Raw genomic sequence first — 18,266 nt, 5'->3', positions numbered from 1 at the left:
AGGTGACATCTCACTGTGGTTTTAATTTGCATCTGTCTGATAATTAGTGACACTGAGTATCTTTTTTCATATGTCCATTGACGATCTACTATGTCCTCTATTCAGAACCTTTGCCCATTTTTTATTTGGATTGCTGCTGTTTTTTGTTATTTTTTTTTTTAGTTGAATTGTATATGTTCTTTATAAATTTTAGAAATTAACCACTTATAAGATGTATTATTGACGAATATACATCTAGTTCTCCCATTGAGTGGTTGTCTTGTCATTTTGCTGATTTCCTTTGCGGTCAAAAATGTTTATTATTTTATTTTTCATTTATTTATTTATTTTTTATTTATTGATTAAGGTATTACATATGTGTCTTTATCTCCCCACTGCCCTCCTATCCCCCACTCATGCCCTCACCCCCCTGTTGTCTGTGTCCATTGGTTAGGCTTATATGCATGCATACAAGTCCTTTGGTTGATCTCTCCCCCTTACCTCCACTCTCTCCTACCTTCCCTCTGAGGTTTTATGGTCTGATCGATGCTTCTCTGTCTCTGGATCTGTTTTTGTTCATCCGTTTTTGTTGTTCATTATATTCCACAAATGAGTGAGATCACTTGATATTTATCTTTCTCTGACTGGCTTATTTTGCTTAGCATAATGCTCTCCATTTCCATCCATGCTGTTGCAAATGGTAAGAATTCCTTCTTTTTTTACGCAGCGTAGTATTCCATTGTGTAGATGTACCACAGTTTTTTAATCCACTAATCTGCTGATGGGCACTTAGGCTGTTTCCAAATCTTAGCTATTGTGAATTGTGCTGCTATGAACATAGGGGTGCATATATCCTTTCTGATTGGTGTTTCTAGTTTCTTGGGATATATTCCTAGAAGTGGGATCACTGGGTCAAATGGGAGTTCCATTTTTAGTTTTTTGAGGAAACTCCATACTGTTCTCCACAGTGGCTACACCAGACTGCATTCCCACCAGCAGTGTACAAGGGGTCCTTTTTCTCTGCATCCTCACCAGCACTTGTCATTTGTTGATTTGTTGATGATAGCCATTCTGACAGGTGTGAGATGGTATCTCACTGTCGTTTTGATTTACATCTCTCGGATGATTAGTGACTCTGAGCATGTTTTCTCACGTCTCTTGGCCTTCCTTATGTCCTCTTTAGAAAATTATCTATCTGTTGCCAATTTTTTGATTGGATTGTTTATCTTCCTTTTGTTAAATTGTATGAGTTCCCTGTAAATGTTGGAGATTAAACCCTTATCAGTGATAACATTGACAATTATGTTCTCCCATGCAGTGGGCTTTCTTGTTGTTTTGCTGATGGTTTCTTTTGCTGTACAAAAGCTTTTTATTTTGTGTAAAAATGTTTTAGTTTGATGTAGTCACATTTGTTTTTCTTTTTGTTTCCCTTGCACAAGGTGATATATCAGAAAAAATAATGTTATGAGAAATGTGTGAGATTTTATAGCCTGTGTTATTCTAGGATTTTTACGGTTTCAAGAGAAACATTTAAGTCTTTAATCCATTTTGAGTTTTTTTGTGTGTAGTATAAGAAGGTGGTTTAGTTTCATTTTTTTTTGAATATATTTATCTGTCCAATTTTCCCAATATCATTTACTGAATAGCTATCCATACTCCACAGTACATTTTTTCTTTTGTCAAATATGGACTATAAAGGTGTGGGCTTATTTCTGGGCTTTCATTTCTGTTCCATTGATCTATATGTCTGTTTTTATGCCAGTACCATACTGGTTTTATCAATATGGTCTTGTAGTATAGTTTGATATAACATATTTGGATTCCTCCAACTTTGGTCTTCTTTTTTATAATTGCTGTGGCTATTCAAAGTCTTTTGTGGCTCCTTATAAATTTTTGAATATTTGTTATAGTTCTGTGAAATGCACCATTGGTATCTTGATAGAAATTGTATTGAATGTATAAAATGCTTTGGTTAGTAAGATCATTTTAATGATGTTAATTCTTACTATCCATGAACATGATATATTCTTCCACTTATTTGAATTTTCCTCAATTTCTTTCTTTAGTATCTTATAACTAGTGGCCTGGTGCATGAAATTCGTGCATGGAGTGGGGGGATTCCCTCAGCCCAGACTGCACCCTCTCCAATCAGGGACCCCTTGAGGGATGTCCGATTGCTGGCCACAGGGATTGGGCCTCAACTGGCAGTCAGACATCCCTCTCGCAATCTGGGCCAGCTGGCTCCTAACCGCTCACCTGCCTGCCTGTCTGATCACCCCTAACTGCCCTCCCCTGCAGACCTGATCTCTCCCCCAACTGCCCTCCTCTGCCGGCCAATTTGGTTCTGATTGGTCGGTTACTATACCAGTCAGTGTCAAAAGCTCCACCTCCTAGGCAGCCACTGGCTCCTCACAGTTGATCCAGACTTGGTTCTGATTGGTCAGTTTCTATGCCAGTCAGTGTCAAAAGCTCTGCCTCCTAGGCAGCCATTGGCTCCTTACAGTTCACCCAGATTTGGTTCTGATTGGTTGGTTTCTATGCCAGTCAGTGTCTCTGGGCCTATCAATGGGGCCTGATCAGAAAGGCGGGGCTGATCAGCAGACCCAGTGGAGGCCTGGAGAAGAAATGGAGGTGCGGCTGCTGGCCCAGCTCGGAGAGAAAGAGAGAGGCAAGTGCTTATCAACAACTGCCACACAGGCTATGGATCAGACCCTGCTTCTCTCTCCAGGCCTGATTCGCAGCCCCCTCAGCAGTCAGTGCTGGGTCACCATGCCTGTAGCCGCAGCAGTCAGTGCTGGGTTGCTCCAGCAACCCAGCGCTGACTGCAGGACTGACTTCCAGTTGGTCGAGCCTCCAGTCATGACGGACTCAGGGTTTTTATATATTAGGATATTCTCAGTACATGTCTTTTATATCTTTGGTTTAGTTTATTCCTAGGTATTTTATTCTTTTGGAAGCAATTGTGAATGGAATTGTTTCCTTAGTTTCTCTTTCTCATAGTTCATTAAAATGTATAAAAATGCAACTGATATACAGATACTTATTTTGTATCTTGCTACTTTACTTAATTCATTTGTCAATTCCAGTAGTTTTTTGGTAGAATCTTTAGGGTTCTATAACATATAGTATCATGTCATCAGCAAAAAATGACAGGTTTACTTCTCTGTTTCTAATTTGAGTGCCTTTATTTCTTCTTATTTTCTGTTTGCTGTGGCTAGAACTTCCAGTACTATATATATAAAACCTAATATGCAAATAGACTGAACAGTGAAACAACTGAACAACTGGTTGCTATGATGTGTGCTGACCACTAGGGGGCACACGCATAACATGGTAGGTGTCAGCAGCAGGGGGCAGAGCGCGTAACATGGTGGGCATCGGCTATGGCAGAATAGTGGAGTAGGTGAGCGGGGGCACCAGACCAAGGCGAGGCACCGGTTGCTGTCATTGGGATGAGCCTCTGGTGGTTACTGAAAATTTTTTGCTCCCGCACTTTGCAGTCCTGCCCAGCACTCGCACCTGCTGCTGGTGCCGGCACCGCTTGCACCTGCTGCTGGCGGCGGAGCCACTGCTCACAGCCACTGCCAGCGTCCAGTGCCAGTCCCGATCACTCGGCACCTTCAGTAGGTGCAAGTGGCAACTGCCAGCCCTGATCACCCAAGGGCTTCTCCACCTACCCCTGCTCCTGAGGAGCGACTGGGGAAGCAGCTGCCACTCACCCACTAATGATGCTGGCCCCACTCACACCTGCTGTTGGCGCCGGCCCCAATCGCTCCATGTTGTCAGCGGGTGCGAGCCGGGCTGGCGCCGGCAGCGCGTAGGAGCAGCAGCAGCAGGAGCGAGGCTGCCGGCAGACTTGGGACTGGGGGCCGTGGCAGGAGGAGCAGGGTGGGGCGCGGAGGATGGGCCAAGACCCGCCTCAGTGTCCACTGTAGCCCTGTGGTCCACAGTTCCTTTCAAGGTGCACGAATTTGTGCACTGGACCCCTAGTGTTGAATAAGAGTGGTAAAAATGGGCATCCCTGTCTTGTTCTCAATCTTAAGAGAAATGCTTGTAGTTTTTGCCCATTAAGTATGATGTTGGCTGTGGGTTGTCAAATATGACCTTTTATTACATTGAGGTATGTTTCCTCTGTTGCAACCTGGCTAAGAGTTTTTATCATAAATGGGTTCTGAATTTCATCAAATGCTTTTTCTGCATCTATTGATATGGTCATGTGTTTTTTACCATTCATTCATGTTTCTGTGGTGTACTACATCTATTGATATAGATATTGTACCAATTTTGGATCCACAAAATAAATCCCATTTTATCCCATGGTATAAGATCTTTGTAATGTATCGCTGGATCGGTTTTGTTGAGGATATTAGCATCTATGTTCATCAGAGATATTGGCCTACAATTTTCTTTCTTTATAGTGTCTTTATCTGGTTTTGGAATTAGGATAATGCTGGTCTCCTAAGTGAGCTAGAAGTCTTTTCTCTTGAATATTTTGGAATAGTCTGAGAAGAATAGGTGTTAGTTCTTCTTTGAATGTTTGGTAAAATTCACCTGTCAAGCCATCTGCTCCAAGACTTTAGTTTGTTGGAAGTGTTTTAATTACTGCTTCAATTTCATTAGTTGTAATCTGTCCATTCACATTCTCTGATTCAGTTTTGGGAGATTGCATGTTTCTAAGAATTTATTCATTTCTTCCAGATTGTCCAATTTCTTGGTATATAATTATTTGTAATATTTTCTAACAATTTTTTATATTTCTTTGGTGTTACTTCTCCTCTTTTATTTCTGATTTTACTTATTTGGGTACTCTTTCTTTTTTTCTTGATGAGTCTGGTTAAAGGTTTGTTAATCTTCTTTATCTTTTCAAAGAACCAGCTCTTGGTTCCACTAATCTTTTGTACTGTTATTTATTTATTTATTTATTTATTCATTCATTCATTCATTTCCTTTATTCTACTCACTTTGGGCTTTGTTTGCTCTTTTTCTAGTTCCTTCGATTATAAAGTTAAATTGTTTATTTGAGATTTTTCTTGTTTATTAGGTAAGCCTATAATGCTATAAATCTCTCTCTTAGGATTGCTTCCACTGTGTACCCTAGATTTGGGTTGTTGTGTTCTCATTTTCATTTGTTTCAAGGTATCTTTTTATATTTCTTCCTAGATCTCCTTGTTAACCGCTATTCATTGTTGAGTAACATGTTCTTTAGCCTCCCTGTGTTTGTGTTTTTCTTGTGTTTGATTTCCAGTTTCATACCATTATGGTCTGAGAACATGCTTGATATAATTTCAGTCTTTTTAACTTGTTTTGTGTCCTAACATGTGGTCTATCCTAGAAAAGGTTTTATATGCACTCGAGAAGAATGTATATTCTGCTGCTTGGGGTAAAATGCTCTGAAGATATCAATTAAATCCATTTGATCTAGTGTGTCATTTAAGTTAGCTGATTCCTTCTTGATTTTCTGTCTGGAAGGTCTATCCATAGATATCAATGCCATGTTATAATCCTCTACTAAGACTGTACTACTATTGATCTCTCCCTTATGTCCATCAAGATTTGCTTTATTATTTAGGTGCCCTTATGTTGGAAGCATAAATATTTACAAGGGTTATATCCTCTTATTAGATTGATCCCTTTTTCATTATGTAGTGTCCTTCTTTGTCTCTTACTATAGCCTTTTCTAAAGTTTATTTTGTCAGATATAAGTATTGCTATGTCATTTTTTTTCCTATTTCCATAAAATATCTTTTCCCATCCCCTTACCTTTAGTCTGTGTATCTTTCAATGTGAGGTGGGTCTCTTGTAGAGAAGCCGATAGGTCTTGTTTTCTTATCCATTCAGCTACCCTATGATTTTTTTAGTGGAGTATTTAAGCCATTTACATGTAAGGTGATTATTGAGAGGTACATACTTACTGGCATTTTATTCTTTTAAAACTATGTTCCTCTGTTTTTCTTGTTTTCTTTTTCCTCTTCTTTTTCTTCTTAAAGAAGAGGAACTACTGGTTTAACATTTCCTGAACTACTGGCTTAATGACAACGAATTCCTTTTGCTTTTTGTAGTCTGGGAAGCTCTTTATTTCTTCTTCAATTTTAAATGCTAGCCTTGCTGGGTAGAGTAATCTTGATTGTAGGTCCTTATTTTTCATCACTTTAAATATTTCATGCCAATACTATTTGGGTGTTTTCTGCTACCTTCTTTTCCAAATCGTTGATTCAAACCTCTGCTTCATCCAACCTACTGTTTATTTCTCTTAGAGCTGTGGTCGGCAAACTGTGGCTTGTGAGCCACATGCGGCTCTTTGGCCCCTTGAGTGTGACTCTTCCACAAAATACCACGGCCTGGGCGAGTCTATTTTGAAAAAGTGGCATTAGAAGAAGTATAAGTTTAAAAAATTTGGCTCTCAAAAGAAATTTCAATCATTGTACTGTTGATATTTGGCTCTGTTGACTAATGAGTTTGCCAACCACTGTCTTAGAGTATCCTTCATTCCTGAGTGGTCCTTTTTTTTATGGTTTCTATATTCTTTTTCATGCTGTTTTTGTTTTTACTAAGGTCCTTGAGCATCCTTTTAACCAGTACATTGAACTTATATCTGATAAAATGCTTGCTTGCATTAATTTAGTTCCTTTTTCTGGAGAGTTCTTTCATTTGGGGCCTGTTTCTTTGTCACCCCATTTGGAAGCCTCTTTTGAATATTTCATGCCAATCTCTAATGGCTTGATGGTTTTATTGAGAAATGAGCTGACAGTCTTATAGGAGCTCCTTTGTACATAACTGTATTTCTTGTTTCTGTGTATTAAATAGACCTGCTATGACTCCCAGTCTTTGTGGGGTGGCCTTATTAAGTAGGTGTCCTGTGGGACTCAATGGCGCAGTCTCCTTCATCACCTGAGCTGGGTGCTCAAGGAATGTCCTTGTGTGTTATATGAGCCCTCCTGTTGTAATCCAGTTTTGTTTATTATTAGCCTGTTCATGCATGGATGGGATCAACCCTCAGGCTGGCTGTGAAACTCAACCCCAACCACAGTGTGCAAGCTCCTGTGCAGGTACTGACTATCAAAGAGATATTTTCCCCAGCAGAATTTGGTTCCTGCTGAGATCTGCCTTTGGATATGCCGATTGTGAAGTTATTGGATTCTGCTCTGGCATTGTTTGAGCCTGGCTACTGCGTGTGTTGGTTCTGGGACTGTTGGCAGGGATTCTGGTGCAGGCCTATCTCAGACACTGTCTGTGCCTTGCCCTTGGCAACCTGTTTGGAGCTACAAGTGATCCACAGTTTGTTGCTCTCTCTGCTGGGCTTGAGTGCATGTGGAAAGGACCAAGAGGCACACCAAGACTGGCTTTGACCAGAATCAGACCCAGAGACAAGTCAGCAAATTCCCAAGGCACCCCCATATCCACCTCTAGCTACCTTTGCCTACAGACTGCTTGTTAGGCTCAGTCACTGAAAGAGCTTCTGGCAGAGTTGGGAGAATGGGGCTAGTGCATCTCCCACGACGGGGAGGTGCTGGTTAGGCTTCAGGGAAGGCAGTGGGTGTGGCCCCTGTCTAAGAGCCACATGACTCAGTCTGTCTTGGATTTTGCCCTGAGCTCAGCAGGGCAGAACCACTAGGAGTCAAGTGGGTGGGGCCTTCAAAGACCAGAGAGTGGGTCTACGGGAAGCCAAGAGGGTGGTTCTGTCAGGTATCTTGTGAGGAGGAAGTGCCAATCAGGTTCACAGGAAATTGGTTGGATTGGCTCCCACCCCAAAGCCCCACACTCAGCCACTGACACCCCTTGAGTGTGTCCAGACCACTACACCCTGGCCAAGGCAGCTGACTCCTCAGTTTGGGGCAAGAAGTTTAGAGGGTGGGGCAACTGATTTCTCCCAGGCTGATGCCACACAGAGGGGAGTGCTCCACCCAAGAAAGATGATGTCTGCAGTGTGGTAGAGTAACTTAGCACAGAGATCCTGGTGGCTTGACTCCTACGCTCCTCCCAGGACTTTAGTTCACCCCATCCTCCCTCCGCCAGAGGCTAGGGTGAGTGGCTGCAAATGAAGTTCTGTGCAGAGAGTGCCTGTTCCTCAAGCAGATTCCCATGTTTTCCTGGCAGACAGAAACTGTGCTGCTTGCACAGTCAGATGTTATGTGGCCTCCTCTTCCTCTTGGTTCTGGTGCTCAGAGCTGAGGAGCCCAGCTTGGGATTTAGGCCCCGCACTTCTCAGAGGAAACCCCTGCAGCTGAGATACCCCTCTGGAACTTCAGCCATAGCCTGTGGGAACAAAGTTAGCCCTTATTTTGTCCACCATCCTACCAGGCTCAATTGGCTTCTTCTATAAATCATCTATCTACACTAATAATCTATACTAATAAAAGGATAATATGCAAATTGGTCACGAAGCCCTCACAGTAACAACCAAACAGCAGGGTATGTGGGGTGACCAGGCCAGCAGGGGGGTTAGTGAGGGACGACCAAACAGCTGAACAAGCAGGCTGCGTGGGGTGACCAGGCTGGCAGGGGGGTTAGTGAGGGACGACCAAACAACTGAACAGCAGGCTGCATGGGGCCACGAGGCAAGCTCGGGGGGCAGTGAGGGGTGACCAAACAACCGAACAGCAGGCTCCGTGGGACGACCAAGCCGACAGTGCGGGCAGTGAGGGGCAATCCGGCCAGCAGGCAGAAGTGTTAGAGGTAATCAGGCTGGCAGGGGGGCCAGTAAGGGGCGATCAGGCAGGCAGGCAGGTGAGCAGTTAGGAGCTAGCGGTCTCAGATTGTGAGAGGGATGTCCGGCAGTCGGACATCCCCCAAGAGGTTGTGGATTGGAGAGGGTGGAGGCTGGGCTGAGGGGACCCCGCCCCCCCATGCACGAATATCGTGCACAGGGCCTCTAGTGTATATATAAAAAGCCAGCGACCAAAATGCCGTAACAATCAGTCACTATGATGCCCACCGAACCGGCCCGATTGGGGGTGGGGTCAGCGGCCAATCTCCCGCCTGCGGCCCCTCCCCCTGCCGGCCAACCTCCCCCTGCCGGCCAACCTCCCACGGCCCCTCCCCCTGGCCAACCTCCCGCAGCCCCGATTGGCCTCGATCACTAGCCAGGCCGAGGGACTCCGGGCCCTGAATTCGTGCACTGGGCCTCTAGTTTTTTTATAAAATAACTCAAATGCATTTTTTCCTATTCATGATATGGAGTGTTTCACGACAGGACTCTGATTTCACAATTTTTTGTTTAGAATAAACTCATATAAATAGAAAATATATAAAAGTATTATTAACACTGAAAAAGTCTTGTATTTATAAATGTTCAACTTGTTTAAACCTAAAACATAAAATTGATTAAAGGTTTATAATCCTATCTAATAAAGAGGAAATATGCTAATTGGCCCTCATGCCATCGCAAAGATAGTGGCACCCACAGCCAATAAGGAGGGAATATGCTAATTGACTGCCCTGCCCTCAAAAATGGCGGCATCCACAGCCACAAGATGGTGGCGCCCAGTCCCCTCAGCCCTGCTGGGGCGGCAGGCCTTGCCGTGCACCTGCCTCCAGAGTTCCCCAGTCCCCTCAGCCCCCAGCCGCCCAGGGCTGGCCCGAGGTGCAGGCAAGCCTCAGATGGTGGCTGCCCAGTCGCCTAAGGCCGCCTGAATCTCAGGTAACCAGGGCTGGATGAGGCTTGCGCTGTCGGCAGTGGCAGCAGCAGAAGTGTGATGGGGCGTCGCCTTCCACTGATGGCTGGGTTGCCTCCCACCCCTGAGGGCTCCCAGACTGTGAGAAGGGGCAGGCCGGGCTGAGGGACCTCCTTCACCTCCAGTGTATGAATTTTCATGCACTGGGCCTCTAGTAAAGAACTAAATGCCCCAAATTTTCCAAATAGATATCACACTTTTTGCATGGAAACTTCCTAAAAGAATATTTATTTTTAAAGAAATTTACCCTTTTTGTATATCCCCCTCTAAAATATCATTTTCTTAAGAGCACCACACCCTACTCAAGGCAGTTCTAGGATAGCCATCAGAGGATACTGCACAATCTTAGCAGTAAAGCAGACAGACTTGAGGGCAAATTAGCAATTAGGTCATGAAAAACAGGCAGCATAAAATAGCTATAGCTAATCTGCATGAGATGCATTTACTCAATTAAGCAGATAGAAATGTTGTTATGAACTCTATATTCCAATGATGCTCTTTAAAATGAAGAAGAATAGGGGCAAATGAAATGCACATTGGGGGACTTGGGGCCTTTATATAATAATTCTAAAGGATACAATGCAGAACACTGTAATGAAGTTCACAAAATTAATTAAAAGATCCTTTGCATGTAACCATTAGAGAGTATATTAAAAATGCATGACAGTTTCTGACATTAATAATGTGACTGTACTTTAACATTCTTAATGTTGATACCATCACCTTTTCTAAATATACTGATATCAAAACATGTGTGTGACAGAAGTCTTATTACTCAGGGCCTAGCATGAGTTTTGTCTTCAAAATGCTTTTCTTTTTTTTTTTTTTTTTTAATATATTTTATTGATTTTTTTACAGAGAGGAAGAGAGAGGGATAGAGTTAGAAACATCGATGAGAGAGAAACATCGACCAGCTGCCTCCTGCACACCTCCTACTGGGGATGTGCCCGCAACCAAGGTACGTGCCCTTGACCGGAATCGAACCTGGGACCCTTCAGTCCGTAGGCCGACGCTCCATCCACTGAGCCAAACCGGTTTTGGCCAAAATGCTTTTCAGTATTTAGTTTTTCCATTTTTAGTTTCAAGAAATGATAAGCTAGTGATGAATTTTCAAACTTTTTAGTAAACTATTACACATTTTTACTGGTACACAGTGTATATTCAGATTTTAAAATTTGTGTTTCTGTACGTAATCTTTTTTATTAAATAATAAAAAATAAGAGATAATTATTAAATCTGAGAATTGCTACCAAACAGACAGAACAAAAATATTTTAACAAATTTGGAAAAATGGTCATAAACTTCAAAAGGAAGTTTCTGTACTATGATAAATACTTTACGGTTAAACTCTATTTTCAAAGAATTTTAGTGTACATATTTAATCCATTATTATGAGAGAATTCATATATGCCAAAACAAATGGTTTGTTACAAAAACTACATAAAAATAAGCTGTTATAAAATAAATAAGTTCTGGGGATAGAATGGACAGCATGATGACTATCGTTAATAATACTGTATTATATATTAAAAAGTTGCTAAGAGAATAAATCTTTAAAGTTCTCATCACAACAAAAAACATTTGTAATTACCAGTTACAATATTATGGTTATTAATTAGACTTACTGTTGTGATCACTTTGCAATATATACATACAGTATATTGAATCATTATATGGTACACAGAAAACTAATGTTATATGCCATTTACATATCAAAGAGTTAGTTTAATATTTTTCTCTTTTCTTATAGAAAACTAGAGACCCAGTGCACAAAATTCGTGCATGGGGGAGGGGAGTCCCCCTCAGCCCAGCCTAAACCCTCTCCAATCTGGGACCCCTCGGGGGATACCTGACTGCCAGTTTAGGCCTAAACCGGCAGTTGTACATCCCTCTCACAATCCAGGACCACTGGCTCCTAACTGCTCACCTGCCTGCCTGCCTGATCGTCCCTAACTGCCCCCCTGTTGGCCTGGTCACCCCAAACTGCCCCCTTTGCTGGCCTAGTTGCCCCTAACTGCCCCCTCTGCCGGCCTGGTCACCCCACACAGCCTGCTGCTTGGTCGTTTGGTCGCCCCTCACTAACCACCCTGCCAGCCTGGTCGCCCCACACAGACTGTTCGGTTGTCCATTCAGTTGTGATTGTCCCTTAGGCTTTTATATATAGAGATATGATTTTTCCCCTCCTTTTGACTAGTTTTAAAAGGCTTAGAAAATTTTATGTAAAAATTTTATTTAATAACAATTATATAAAAATTACATTTGGTTTCATTTATTCATTGATTTATTTGATTTAACTGAAACTATTTCAACAACTGCTATAACATCAGCTTCTATTCCAATCTTAGGTTTAATATGGCACTAATAATCATTTGTCCACCCTTACTCCCCCAACACACACATCAGTCAATCTTAATATGTAATTCTCTCTTATCCTAAAAATTTTTCTCTTAATGGAAATCTGACTTATATAGTTATATAGTTGATTTGAATATTAGTTTGTACTTGTTGAAACTTTTGAATTAAATTACATGCTCCTGAATCTGAGTTCTGTATAGAATAGGGGCTCACATGATACTCATTACTATTCATGGCATTACATTAATTCATATATTCAATTACTCATCCATTTGCTAAACATTCACTATGTGCCAGGACACTGTACTCAATTCTGGAGAGAAAAAACCCCCCAAAACAAAAAACTAGTCCCTGTGCTAAAGCTTCCCAGACATTTGAAGAATTCTGATAGGCAAAAAAAAAAAAAAAAAAAAAATAGTCCCCTAAATATGACCATATTCTAATTCCCGGAAGCTGGGAATATTTTACTTCACAAGGGAAATGGAACTTTGTGGATGTGATTATGACTGAACACCTTGAGAAGGGAGATTATCCTGAATTCTCCAAAGTGACCTAATCTAATCACCTGGGTCCTTAAAAGCAGAGAACATTTCCCAGTTATATTCAGACAGAGATGTGACACTAGAAGAACAGTAAGAGATGAACCATTGCTAGCTTTGAAGATGGAGGAAGGGGGCCAGGATCCAAGGAATCTAGAAGCTGGAAAAGGAATGCACCCCTGCTTGATAAACCTTGATTTTAGGCAAGTGAGATCCATGTCAGACTTCTGACCCACACAACTCTAAGATAATAAATTTGTGTTTAAGCCATTTAATTTGTGGCCATTTGTTAGAGTAGCAATAGAAAACTAACACTGGGGTAATCTAGTCCAACATGTTTTTTTGTATTTTTTTTTTTTTTGACAGATCAGAAAACTAAAATCCTCAAAGGCACACATTTAGGTAGTGGCAATGAACTTTTGGGTGTGAAGAGAACGTAATTCTTATCTATTCTTAAACCATGGTCTGATGTCAGGGTGAAGGCAGAAAGCTAGGACTTTCAGTATATGAAGGGAAATAGGTAACACCACTTTTCTGTATATTAAATGTGTGATATTACGTACTAATACCACAGTTGCTCATCTCTAGGTTGATTTGACTAAATTACTACTATATGCTGCAGAAAAACTTTTACTACATATCCTCAAAGTACACAAATTATTTTATAAAACTATGCATGCTGTCATGTACATTCATTTATAGGTGCAAAGTGATCTTTGCATTGTCTTCTGTGCCCAGATTGGTACTGGGCACACCATGCACTTTTCTAGGAATCCAGATCCATGAAAGAAATGAAGTCTGAACCAAAAATACAATGGAATTTTTAAAGTAAGAGATTTCACTTTCATGAATTCAGTCAAGTACTTATCAAGCACCTACTGTGTCCCAGGGACTCTTTCAGGTTGATAGAAACAATAGACCTGAAACTTATATTTTATTGGGGGAAACATATGGTAAACAACAGTAATAAATAAATTAATGCTAAATACTGTTAAATGCTCTTAACAAAAATAAAGAAATGTAAAGGCACATTTTGACTAGTCTTAAAGGATTTAGAAAACTTTTATGTAAACACTAGAGGCCCGGTGCATGAAATTCGTGCATTGGGGAGGGAGGGGGTGTCTCAGCTTGGCCTGCACCCTCTCCAATCTGGGACCCCTCAGGGGATGTCTGACTGCTGGTTTAGGCCCAATCCCTAAACTGGCAGTCAGACATCCCTCTCACAATCCGGGACCACTGGCTCTTAACCGCTTGCCTGCCTGCCTGACTGATCGCCTCTAACCACCTTTGCCTGCCTGCCTGATCGCCCCTAACTGCCTCTGCCTGCCTGCCTGATTGCCCCCAAGTACCCTCCCCTGCCGGCCTGGTCGCCCCCAACTGCCCTCCACTGCCAGCCTGGTCGCCCCCAACTGCCCTCCCCTGCCAGCCTGATCACCCCCAACTGCCCTCCCCTGCCGGCCTGATCACCCCCTAACTGCCCTTCCCTGCCAGCCTGATCTCACCCCTAACTGCTTGCTCCCCCATGCTGGCCTGATCTCACCCCTAACTGCTTGTTTCCCTGCAGGCCGGATCGCTGCTAACTGCTTGCTTCCCTGCTGGCCTGATCGCCCCTAACCCAGTCTAATTAGCATATTACCCTTTTATTAGTATAGATTTTACTTAATAAAAATTACATTTAGTCTTATTTATTCAATTTAATTGAAACTATTTCAACAATTAGACAAAAAAGAAAATGAGGAAAATGCCTTTTATGTTCCACTTCTCCTAAAATCAGCAATAACTGCCTTTAGTGTTCAATAAAAGACTTCAACATACTATAATGTAGTCAAGGTTTTTCATATTATATAACACTAATACAAATGAAGCAAAATTTTCAAAACAAAAGTCATTGATTTTCCAGGTTGCCCACTTACTACTGTAATACAGCAAGTTGGGTGATAACTGGATAGACTTGACACATAATATTATATCAATGACAATTACAGCACTGGAGTATTTTAGGATTTCCAGATTCTGGATGCCTCTTGGACTTGAGGAACTATATGACCCATGTTGATTTTCTCTCTCTTTCTGATATTAAACTGTGGATGGCTCAGTAATTACTAATACAGTATTTTCCACATATTATACATTAAGAACAACTAACTTTATATATAGGGTGGCATAAAAGACATAGAAAATTTAATTACTACTGAACTTAAGGGAAAATTCAAACTTAAATAATCAGTTTTATATGATTTTGTTAACACAGTAAGACAATGTTTAAAACTCACTTTGAAGTGTTTCAAGTTCAGCTCTAGTCAATGCATCTTCCTTTTCCTTCAATCTTGTTTCTTTATATTTAGCATAAAACTGTCCAGCATCCTTAAAAAAGTTATAAATTAACATAAGAATCAGTTTGTTTTGATATTATTTTCCACATAACTTTATTTTAAAGCAGTATGTTCTCTTTTGTTTTGTTAGTTCTCACCAAAGGGTATGATTTTTTTTTTTTTTTGAGAGAGTGGAAGAGAGAGAGAAAAAGAGAGAGATATCAACGTGAGAGAGACATATCAATTGATTGCCTCCACAAGCCCCAAGTGGGGCCTGGGATCGAACCTGCAACCCAGGTACATGCCCTTGCCTGGGAATCAAACCCACAACCCTTCAGTGTGCAGGCCGATGTTTTAACCACTGAGCAATACTGGCTGGGGCTAAAACAGTATATTCTTTAACAACGAGTCTTCCTTTGTGTTTATGCTTTCAAATTTTATGATGAACAGAAGAAACTAAATGAACACTTTTCTATAATTTTACTGTCTTAGCTGATTAAAGCCAGACATTGCATGAGTATACATGTAAGTATTTTCTCTCAGATATGGAAGGGAAGTATCCTCTTCCTGTTTTCTTCCATTGTGCATTTTTTTCACATGACGAGAGAGCAGGAAAAAAGACACTTGTTTAATGGAATTAAATTATTTTGTATAGTAAATTGTATTATTATTATTATTTTTTAAAATATATTTTTTATTGATTTTTTAGAGAGGAAGGGAGAGGGAGAGAGAGTCAGAAACATCGATGAGAGAGAAACATCAATCAGCTGCCTCCTGCACATCCCCAATGGGTATGTGCCCGCAACCAAGGTACATGCCCTTGACCGGAATTGAACCTGGGACCCTTGAGTCTGCAGGCCGACGCTCTATCCATTGAGCCAAACCGGTTAGGGCTAAATTGTATTATTGTACTAACATTATTTTCATATTAGTCCTTTAACTCTAATTTTGTTTCAAAGTTATTATATGCAAATCTGATTATGAAACTTATATGACCATGTGTAGATACAAGTGAAAGTTGTCATTCCTCCTTCTACTATACTAAGATATCAGTTCCTATTGTGGAGGGTTGAAGATTAAGAACACATGCTGTATACAAATGCTTAGGTGTCAAGATAACAGTGGCTAAAGTGTAAAGGACCGGTACATATGTATGACTTAGCAGAGTACTGAAAAAAGACTAAGCCTTCAATAATCACAGACATGGAGAAAAACAAGTTGATACTCTAGGCATATAAAGCTCTTGACAATAAAAAAAAAACACCAAAAAACATAATTTTCACCACCCTTTGATCAAACTTCATCTATTCTATAGTGCTATTACCTATAGCTGCCAGGTCACACTGTGTTATGCTTCCATGTCTTTGTGTATGCTTTGCCCTCTAGCTAGAATGTGTTGCTACTCTACCATTATTCTGAAGAACTCTTATCTATTTTAAGAATCATATCCTTTGCAAGTCTTTCAAGCATCATATCCTATTCAAGCATCATATCCTTTGCAAGTCTTTCAAGGTGCCTTCCCTAACAAAGTAATTCCTCTTGTATACTGCTACTGTATTGAAACACACTTCTATGATTGCTTGAATCATGCTATATTCTTTCCTAGAAAATTAGAAATTTAAGATAGAAGTACTTATATGCCCAGAGCACAGTGTCTAGCATAAAGCAGGCATTCAATAGTGTTCATTGAACTAAACTAGATAGAAATATATGAGAAACTAGATAGAAAGAAATGATGACTGACTGATATAGAATAATGAGAGGTATAAAAAATAACTCTAGGGCAGTGATTCTTCCAACTGGTGTGCCACAAGAATTTTTCAAAATATGCAATATCTGACTATTTAGTCAGGGGCATTGACCTCTTTTCCCTTAGACCCGTGGTCGGCAAACTGCGGCTCGCGAGCCACATGCAGCTCTTTGGCCCCTTGAGTGTGGCTCTTCCACAAAATACCACAGCCTGAGCGAGTCTATTTTGAAAAAGTGGCATTAGAAGAAGTTTAAGTTTAAAAAATTGGGCTCTCAAAAGAAATTTTAATCGTTGTACTTTTGATATTTGGCTCTGTTGACTAATGAGTTTGCCGACCACTGCCTTAGACTGTCAAATAAAAAAATGACAACAGCTACCACCACAATAGCTGTCTGGTGTAGATGAATAAAAATCACATTTTTTTTTGTCAGATAGTCAAAAAATGTATTTTTGGATGTGCTGCAGATGTTTAGTAGTTTGTGGCCATGAGGTGAAAAGGTTGAAAATCACTGCACTAGGGTAACTGTCCTAGGTTTAAGATACCTAGAGCAAATAATCATATACCCACATGAGAGGGTTTTATTTCTTAGGAACAAAGTTCAATCCTTGGCTCTACCTTGATTCATGTATAAATGCATAAACACTTAGACCCTAGGATGGGATTATCTCTCTTCATCTGTGACTGTCCAAGTTAAAGTTTCCCCTGGGGTCTATGTCTCTCGGGGTTATATCAGAACTCTCTACTTGATAATGAATTAGGGGAATAATAGGATTTCTAAAATAATTTAATCAATATAATAAAGATGTATCTCTTATTCTTTCCATTCCACATTATGTTCCTCATTTCTACTAGAAGAATTCCCACAAGGCTTGGGCCAACTAAATAATGGTATAATTTGAGGGCACAGAATGCCATGCATACAATTAACTTGTTCTCCCATGCCCATATATGCTTTAAATTTCAACAAGGTTTTTGGTTAAGGTTTTATGGCCCCTTAACATTCCCCGTGTCCCTAAGAAAATTCAACCCTGAAGTAGAATTATTTTATATTAAACCATATCAGTCATTTATTCCTTGATGTAAATGAATGAATGAGCATATGTATATGTATTTCCTGAGAGTAGGTTTTGTTTTTAAATATATTTTTATTGATTTCAGAGAAGAGGGGAGAGGGAGAGAAAGATACAGAAACATCAATGATGAGAGAGAATCATTGATCGGCTGCCTCCTGCATGCCTCCTGGCAATTGAGCCTACAACCTGGGCATGTGCCCTTGGCCAAAATCGAACCCTGGACTCTTCAGTCCACAGGCTGATGCTCTATCCACTGAGCAAAACTGGCTAGGGCTGAGAGTAGGTTAATAGTAAGGAAAGAAAAAGTCAGGAAGATATTGGCTCCTTTAGGGTAATAGAAAATGTGACACCACACAAGAAAAGAAGGGCACAGATAAGTTATTTATGAAATGTGAAAGACACTATAGTGATTAAGAGGATAGATTTTGAAGCCAGATTATTAGGATTAAGATCTCAGTTTTAGATGATCCCAAATGGCAGTGGAGTAGGTGGAAGCTACACTTATCTCCTGGAACCACACTGGAATTAAACTAACTTATAGATCAATCATCGTAAATTAGCAACCGAAGACTAGCTGAACAGAAGT

General features: G+C 40.7%; 1 protein-coding gene across 1 annotated transcript in view; it reads right to left on the bottom strand.

The window, feature by feature from the left end:
• Positions 1-18,266, bottom strand: part of DNAJC1 (DnaJ heat shock protein family (Hsp40) member C1) — a 252,179-nt gene that overhangs the window by 127,593 nt on the left and 106,320 nt on the right. Inside the window, exon 7 of the mRNA XM_080646065.1 lies at positions 14,818-14,908. Coding sequence (XP_080502191.1) covers positions 14,818-14,908 — 91 coding nt within the window. The remainder of the gene's footprint in view (positions 1-14,817; positions 14,909-18,266) is intronic.

The sequence above is a fragment of the Plecotus auritus genome (genome assembly GCF_963455305.1).
Source record: "Plecotus auritus genome assembly, chromosome: 1".
In the NCBI taxonomy this organism is placed as follows: Eukaryota; Metazoa; Chordata; class Mammalia; order Chiroptera; family Vespertilionidae; genus Plecotus; species Plecotus auritus.
This window is presented reverse-complemented; position numbering and strand designations above follow the sequence as displayed.